The sequence below is a fragment of the Desmodus rotundus genome, chromosome 6, assembly GCF_022682495.2.
Source record: "Desmodus rotundus isolate HL8 chromosome 6, HLdesRot8A.1, whole genome shotgun sequence".
Lineage (NCBI taxonomy): Eukaryota > Metazoa > Chordata > Mammalia > Chiroptera > Phyllostomidae > Desmodus > Desmodus rotundus.
In genome coordinates this window covers 155,437,022-155,445,110 of record NC_071392.1, presented here as the reverse complement: position 1 = coordinate 155,445,110, position 8,089 = coordinate 155,437,022, and the positions used below count along the sequence as shown (strand labels likewise).

General features: G+C 53.5%; 1 protein-coding gene across 1 annotated transcript; it reads left to right on the top strand.

The window, feature by feature from the left end:
- The first annotated feature begins 1,496 nt into the window (after positions 1-1,496).
- Positions 1,497-7,881, top strand: BOD1 (biorientation of chromosomes in cell division 1). Its single transcript, XM_045185173.3, has 4 exons — positions 1,497-1,869; positions 3,499-3,623; positions 5,670-5,866; positions 6,820-7,881. The coding sequence occupies exons 1-3, from the start codon at positions 1,639-1,641 to the stop codon at positions 5,863-5,865; spliced, it is 552 nt and encodes a 183-aa protein (XP_045041108.2). The 5' UTR covers positions 1,497-1,638; the 3' UTR covers position 5,866; positions 6,820-7,881.
- Positions 7,882-8,089: the final 208 nt, after the last annotated feature.

The following is an 8,089-nucleotide window of genomic DNA, read 5'->3' as shown; positions in this document are numbered from 1 at the left end:
ATACCTGAAAACAAAATTACTACCTGAGCAAAAAATTAAGACAACAGTTTCTGTAGAAACCTGTAATGGTCCTGGATTATTAATGTAGCAATGGCGCCCCCTGGTGACCATTACTGTGTATCACACATTCCCTGGCAAGGGAGGAGTGCATTTGGAATAATTAGCCTCCCCTCCTCTTGATCACCTTTACATCCCATCCCCCACCCCACTTACATCAATTCTAGTGGGGAGGTCACAGGTATAGCATGTAGCATTTTCTCACGGTTCATTGTTCCAGCAACCAGGACACGGGATCCCCACGACCCGCAGTGAGAATGCCAAAGGGTAAGCCATCTGCTGCCAGTCTCCAGGGTCACAAACCAGCCCATTAGGTCATGACAGATTAACCCATCGCCTTCCGCTATAACGCTTCTTTTCTGAGGACTGTGGCTCCAAGTGACTCCCCACCCCCACATTCCCCCCCCCACCCTGTCCCATGACTATAGGTAACAGATGGGAACTTACTCATTCTCTCTGAGCTTGGCATTGTGTCACGAACTGGCAACACAGTGATGGGCAAGTTGTGGTCCCAGCTCTAGAGCTGACACTCTAGAGGGGAAACAGGTGGCCAATTAGCCGATACATTCACTTCCAATTATAATAATTGCTTTGGGAATGAAGCTCGGAGTGTCTGTATCAGTGAGACAAGGCCAAATTAGGTCTGAGGGTCAGAAAAGTTTCCCCTAAGGAAAGAGTAAGGTGTGATGGGCCAAAAATGGAGATGGGGCTGGTCCAAGTGATCAAGGGCTTGGGAGAGAACAAACACAGGCTTCTCCTGGAGCCAAGGGTGAGTGGTAAGTTCAGGGTCAATCAGTGGGAACAGCCATTGGGTAATCTCGAGGATGGAGACGTACTAAGAACACTTGTCATTACCACAACCATTGAGGAACACTGAGCTGATGTCGAAGGATGAAAACAAACTAAACTGAGTATTTCTTTTGAGGGTTACTTCAACTCTCCTGAATAGGAAATGTTGGAGTGGAGAGCATCCTGGATCTGTCTATTCTGCCTCTTCCCAGAAGCCAAAGATATTGCAGAACTTATTTGCATCCCCTCCATGCTCATTGAAAGTGAGCCGCCAGGCTGATGCGGCCCCCGGTGAAAATGAGTTTGACATCCTGCTCTAAAACATAAACCTGTTGACCTACACTTTTAATCAGCCCCACGGATGATTCTTATAATCAGGCACTGTCGGGAGGTGCTAATTTACAGCACGGGTTGCCAAAGTGATGGACGAGAAAGTCCAGGTTGCAGGAATCAGGAGGGCCTAAGCCTACAATTCCCATATGGCCCCACAAACGGGCGAGAAGCGGACCGAAGCCTGCCGGGAATTGTAGTTCGGGTCTGCCAGACATCTGCCTATAAGAACGCCGGCGGTAACTGCCGAAAACCTCCCGCCCCACAATGCAAATGAAATCTGTGACGTCATCCGAGGAGCGCCATGGGTGGGACAGACGGTTTGTGCCGCCTCTACCACCACCTCCACCGCCGCCGTCCCCGCCTCCTCCTCCTCCGCCGCCACCACCTCTACACGACTCCCTCCCTCTGTCCCCGAGAAGGAGCCGTGTTAGGTCTCCTTGGCGGGCCCGGGGTGCAGCCATGGCGGACGGCGGCGGCGGTGGTACGGGCGCTGTGGGCGGTGGCGGAGCTGGCCCAGCCTCGGCGGGGGCGGGGACGGGCGCGGCGGGGGCCGGGAGCGGCGGCCCCAGCAACCCGGCCTCGCTTCCTCCCGGCGACCCGCAGCTGATCGCGCTCATCGTGGAGCAGCTCAAGAGCCGGGGCCTGTTTGACAGCTTCCGCCGGGATTGCTTGGCCGACGTGGACACCAAGGTACCAAAGCCGCTTGGACCGAACGGGATCGGGCCGGCGTGAGGCTGCCCAGGTTGCACCTTTGCGTTTCCAAAGCACAGAGAAAAACAAAAGATACCTTTAAAGATCTCTATCGTGAGGTCAGACCGCTTGGGGCAGCACTGCGAGCTTTCAGAGCGCTGCACACGTGGGTTGGGCTCCCAGCCCCGTCGCAGCTGTACGAGTTAGCCCAAGTAGCTTCACCGAACTTGGGGTTTCAATACTGGTTTTAGAGCCTAGACCCAGTCTTTCCCAAGATGAGATTCTTTAAGCCTCTCAGCAAAAACCTCAGTATGTTAACAGTGGAGAAAGCCAGGTAAATAAGGCGAGAAAGGCTTGAATGAACAATCGTCATTATGGCAGCTATTGGCTCCTCTTCTCCAGCTCCTTGCTGCAGTCTTGCTCTGGCAGTTGAGTGAAAAAGGGCCGCTGTGGTACAGCCAGCCCCCGTTTTGTACTCCATGGCTGATAGAAGTGCGTTGGGTGCCTATTTTGGATCCTAACGCCGTCAGTCAAACCCACCCCCAACCCCCGGTAACATGCCATCTCACTCAGTGAATGTCTTGTGTTGTCAGACATGCAGTAGTTGCTGGAAGGTTCGTTTCAGGAGCTTCTCTCACAAGACTCTGGCTGTAGGTTCAGGAGGCTCCGTTACTGACTGGGCTCCTCTAGGGCAGTGACCCCCTCTCTGCGCCCACCTCACAAGATTGTAAGCATCAGATAAGACCTTAAGGCTAGGAAAACCCCACTGAACCTCTGCTGCCCACACCATGCCATGCTGTGTGGGCGCAGGAAGTCAGCCACTACCCAGTCCCCAAAGCTTGTGTGCTGGGGTGGAGGACAGACTCGTAGACCTGACAGTGTATGGGAGTGGTCTGTACTGTTATTCTGCTCCAGGACTAAAAAGCCAGAGAGGAGTGTGGTCTTTGACATGAGGTACTACTGTAAGTTTTCTTATTTGGGGGTCTCAGATACATATTGTTGGAGCTGCCACCTTTCCCAGGACTCTGAGTGTGCTCAACTTCCCATCACACGTTCCCCACTCATATTTCTTATGTTCCGGTAGGTTTTCTGTGGTGTAATCGATGTAGTATGCATTTTTCTCAATTAATATTGAGAAGCTGTTGGAGGAGAGGGGATTGAGCCTCCCCCACTTAACACCTCCTTAGATGTGCCTCCTGCTGGTCATTCCCAGGTTGTTTTAATTCTCAGAGATAGTGTATTTTCAGGCACACCTTGAGTTTTTCATTGCTTTAGGCCCATGGCTCTCGAAGTGTGGCTTTGCCATGCGGGCAAGTTGCTCACTTCTTCCCAGCCTCCGTTTCTCGTCTCTGAAGGGGGGCAGGAGAGGGCTTATAGGACCTCCCTCCGAGAGTTACTGGAAAAGTAAATGAGACAATAACATACAGCAGCTGGCACCGTGCCCACCCTTGTAGCGCGGGCACTCGGGTTAGCCATTAACTCGTACTCTGCCCACTGCGTGGTCTCACGGGAGTGTCGGTAAGAACTTGAAAATCTGCATTTCTACACAAAGCAATGTTCGGAATGACTGATTACCAAAATTTTGATGCTTGTAACTTCTGACCTTGCCCCTTCTTTTTAATACTTTAGCCAGCTTACCAAAATCTGCGGCAGAAAGTGGATAATTTCGTGTCGACACATCTGGACAAGCAGGAATGGAACCCTACGATGAACAAAAATCAGCTGCGGAACAGTCTGCGGCAGAGTGTGGTTCAGTAAGTGAGCAGAATCGAGGGCGAACACGCAGCAACACCAGCGTGCGACACATGGGCGGGCGGGCGGAGGCAGGCCCCAGGTCACCATTTGGTCAGGGGTGTGGCACCTCACAGCCACCATCTGCACAAGTGGCGCTAGACCGCTCCTGGATTAGAAGTCAGGGTCAAGAGGCACAGAACTCTGGCGAAATCCTTGCCGGTGTCTCCGACCGCTGTGGGCTTCCTGTGCCTGTCTCCAGCAGGTGCATCGAAAGATGCTCCCAACAGCAAAACGTGATCCCTGCTCCTGAGGTTTTCATGTAGTCTGGATACACGTGGGCGTTTCCCGCCGAGACCCCGACTTTTGGGCCTTGGGCCCAAGGAGCTGGGTCTTGATCCTCACAAGTGAATGTTCAGTTTACCACTCGTGTACATTTTCCAGCTTTTTTATTTGATCTAGGATGTATTTAACCACAAACATGAATTTGGACTTGATCCTGGGACATTTCTCTGTGATTCTTGCTAACATTTTGACTTTGAGACCAGTCCAAATAGTTTTGGAATGAAGATTTGCTTCATAGCCCTGGAGGGTTCTGACCCGATGAAACCCTGTAACCCAGCGCTGGCCCACTGGCCTGGCCATTGGGGCCCAGAGGCTGGGTCCCAGGTCCGTGGTGCGGAGGGCTTTGCAGGAAATCGGGCTGTGCTCTTGAACCTAATGCTGACAAAGTGTGTTTTAACTGCATGATACCTGCTCACTGCCCCTCTGGTTTAGGCTCCTGACAAGATTTCACGTTTCCCTCAAATACTTTTCCGACCCCCAAGAGAGCGAGCCACTCTGTGTCTTCCCTAATCGGGCTTCCGTGTCCAGTGAAGGCCCCAGGGAATCTGCTTTGGGAACTGGGGTGTCGTTGGGAAGTGAGGGGCTCCTGGCTGAGGAGGGGTGGCTCTGCTTCCCGGCTCTCCACGGCCTGGTGCTGACCCTGCCATATCCCGTGCTCACCCCGGAGGGTGCACCCTGTCTGAGGCGGGGCTCCCCACAAGTGTGCGGGGTGCTAGTGGCGCTGTGTTTGCACCCCAGCTTCGTAACGATAAGCTGCTAGTTCCCCGAGTCCAGGGAGCACGCTCCGTGCTGCTCAGCCCCAGCGGCCCAGGCCTGCTTCTCATCTCACTTGTCACTGCACGTTCCCACACATTTCCTCTGCCCTGCCTGACACTGGCTGTGCAGCCACTGCAGGCCTGCTTGACCCAAGCAAAGGCTTCACCAGCCCAAGGGAAGAGCGGTAACACTGGCCCACACGCTCACGACAGTGCTCGTGTACTTCAGACCTTGGAGAGCACTGCCATTTTCCAGGGAGTCCACACTCCTCCTCACCACCCTGCCCCAGCTCTTGCATCCACACACCCTGGCTGATTTTTGCTCTACTTCAGAAAAGGATGGGGGTGTATTAGCCCCGTAGGACTTTAGAACCAACTGGTCTCTTGTCTGTGTACTTGTCTGCTCCCACGTCCCCAGTGTGTGTTCTAGGGGACAGCCACAGCTGCAGGCCACGTGGAGTGGCTGGCCGTGCAGCACGCATTCATGATGCAGGTTTGGGGTCAGTAGCCACATTGCAGTGGAGGCGCCTCGGCTGTGGCCGATAAGAGAACAGATGGCAAGGGAGATGCTCTCAGGTGTGCGGCTCGCCGCCTGGGGCAGTACGGTGATGCTTTTCGACAGGAAAGAACCTGTCATCAGGTGCTTTCCTGCCATGTCATCGAGTTTCCACTGTCTCTGGGATGGGCCACGTCGTGCTCTTCGGTTCCTTTGTCCGGTGCTGAGGTGGCCAAGGAGGGGACCGTGAGGTGGGAGTGCGCGGTGGCTGCTGGGTGCACGCCACTCCTCTGAAGGGAAACTCAGACAGCCCGCAGTCTGTCCACTACGTGGATCAGCTCTGGAAAGGACCCCCCAGAGCAGCGGGGGCCTTGACTGGGTGGGTGGGGCCCTGGGCCCGCCGGTGACACTTGCTGGGGACGAGAGTGTCTCTAGGGAGCCAAGTAACAGAACGACCTCTTTGTCTCCTTAAGGTCAGGGATGTTGGAAGCTGGAGTGGACAGAATCATCTCTCAGGTGGTGGATCCCAAACTGAACCACATCTTCAGGCCGCAGATAGAGCGTGCAATCCACGAGTTCCTGGCAGCCCAGAAGAAAGAAGCCATGCCAGCACCGCCCCCAGAGCCTGACAGCCAGGACCCGCCGGCCCCGGCCCAGGACGCGTCCTAAGGTCCGGTGTCCCATCCTGTCCGGGAGCACTTACCTCTGACTTAGAGGGATAGGGATGGGTAGGAATGGGGTAAGCCACCAGTGGGGACCAGTGCGTGCCTTGTCCGTGCAGAGGAGTGACACAGGTGGACCCCCCTACTGTTTGGTCAGTTTTCATGGGGAGCTGGTTCGTGGCCTGTCCCTGTGCATGTGAGCGTGCCTTCCTGTGCCCTGGAGCGCAACACGTACGCCACGCAGAGGCACTTCATTAGAAACTGGCTGGATGATGGGGCTACATGAGGGAAATTCAGATGAAAATCATGTTTCTTCTGAAATTGCTTAAATGAAATTTAACTTGCCCTGGACGCAAGTTAAATTTGGGTTTACAACTCAGATACAAGGTTGAACAACATGTTCGAAAGTGGCTGCAGCCTGAGTGGGCCCGAGGCTGCTTGAAGCCCTGCTGGATCTCCTTGTGTTGGAGGAATCTGAGTTTACCACTCTTCAGTGACCGTGGGCTTCTTCTGTTAAGTGCACCCCTCTTTTATTATATTTGGGATTTAATTTGTAAAATCGGCTGTAGATGCACGAAACAGTGCTTTTTGCAGCATTTGGGAGACACTCGTCAACACGAGCCAAGGGCAGCTGTGGACTTGGGCTCGGCCGTCGTCACTGACCACCGGGCATGCCCGAGGCGCTCGTTCTAAGTGGTGTCTTAGTTGTAGGGCTCTGTGAGGTGGCTGTCATTTTTGATGGGCATCGGCGAGTGAGTGAAGCATGAGCTTCAGGCCCCCACAGGGCACCCACGCGGGAGCAGCACTGTCCTCGTGCCTGTGTGGGGCGACCTGGGTGCCACTGCGCAATGTGGACATGCACTTCGCGTCTTCCCAGTCAATGGTAAATTCCACTCGGGACATAAAATGCAGTGAATGTCGTCTCTCATCAGTAAGCATTTTGGTGTGACTCTCTTTTTAGGATATGCCTGACATCTTTTGGAAGCTCCACTGAATAGTGGGGAAGAAGTGGATTCAGTTCATAACAGTACCACCTCAGAGTGGAAACAGGCCAAGGTCAACCCTGGTTTCACCATTGACTTTGAGGTGGGATCCACAGTGAATGGGGAGCAAGTTTGGCCTTTGTTCCCCTGCCATCTGGCCCACCTGTCCGAGGAACTGGCACCAGCAGACACTACAGAGATCTACAGGAACACTACACTTACCTGGGGTTGTCCTGGAACAAACCTTCATACTTGAACTTGGAGACTGCATGTGACTTTAGGGTTCGCACTTGCGCATAAACAACAGCTGTAGTGAAGCCCGGGAGCAGTCCCAGAGATGCGGTTTCTGAGGGTGGCAGGAACGGGTAGCTGGAGTGAGTGAGTGTGCTTATTTGACATTGTTTCTCAGAGTCGCAAACTAGAATGTACAAGCCAGTAGCATTGAATAGCTTTAAAGTTGTTTTGCCCCTCCTGTACATGTCCTGTCCCCCCGAGGTGACAAAGCCTGGCCCGGTGCATGCAGAGGCTCAGACACTAGGGCAAGGAGACCGTGCAAGCTCTCTGTCCAGGCCGCCTTCCTTCCCTGCAGGGCCAGGAAGGCTTGCGTGTGTTTATTTTTTGTCATGTTTGTGTTTTTTAGAAAAGTGAATGATCAATAAATAGCTTAAGTTTTTTAATAAAATCATTTGCCACTCTTACTCTAAAGCTTCAACAGACTCTTAGACCCCAGGGTGTGAAGGGGAACTTCTCCCTTCCTCTGCCTGCACGCCACTCTTGTGCACAGCACGTGACTTCATGGCCCGAAGGATCGGCAGGCAGAACTTGGCCTACCCTTGCCCTGAAGCCAGGAGGCGCAGCTGGGCACAGGCAGGCAGGCCCTTTCCTCCGCTGGACCGCTGCCAACACTGGTCTCTGGTTTAGGGCAGTGCGTTATGTTACTGTTGCCCAGACCTGAATGTGCAGGGGGGTCACCTGGGGATCTTGGGAAAATGCACGTTCTGAGAAGCTCAGGGGTGCGGAGGGGACCTGAGCTTGTGAGCTGGTGGTGCTGAGGCCGCCAGCCCTCCCCAAACTTTGTATCCCAAGCCTTGGGCTACATCAGATATGACTTAAAACTAAGGGACTTCGTTCTTGGTTGAGTCTGTTACTGGATATTGTTAATGTGATGAGTTGTAACCTGTAGTAAATTCTGACTTAACATCATTAGTAGGTTCTTGGAAACTACAACTTTAAGCAAAATGAAATATA

Bases quoted from the DNA above. Each gene is read 5' to 3' on its own strand.
- BOD1 (XM_045185173.3), top strand. From the start codon at position 1,639: ATGGCGGACGGCGGCGGCGGTGGTACGGGCGCTGTGGGCGGTGGCGGA. The intron at 1,870-3,498 runs GTACCAAAGCCG...TTAATACTTTAG, and splicing joins TGGCCGACGTGGACACCAAG to CCAGCTTACCAAAATCTGCG. The intron at 3,624-5,669 runs GTAAGTGAGCAG...TGTCTCCTTAAG, and splicing joins CTGCGGCAGAGTGTGGTTCA to GTCAGGGATGTTGGAAGCTG.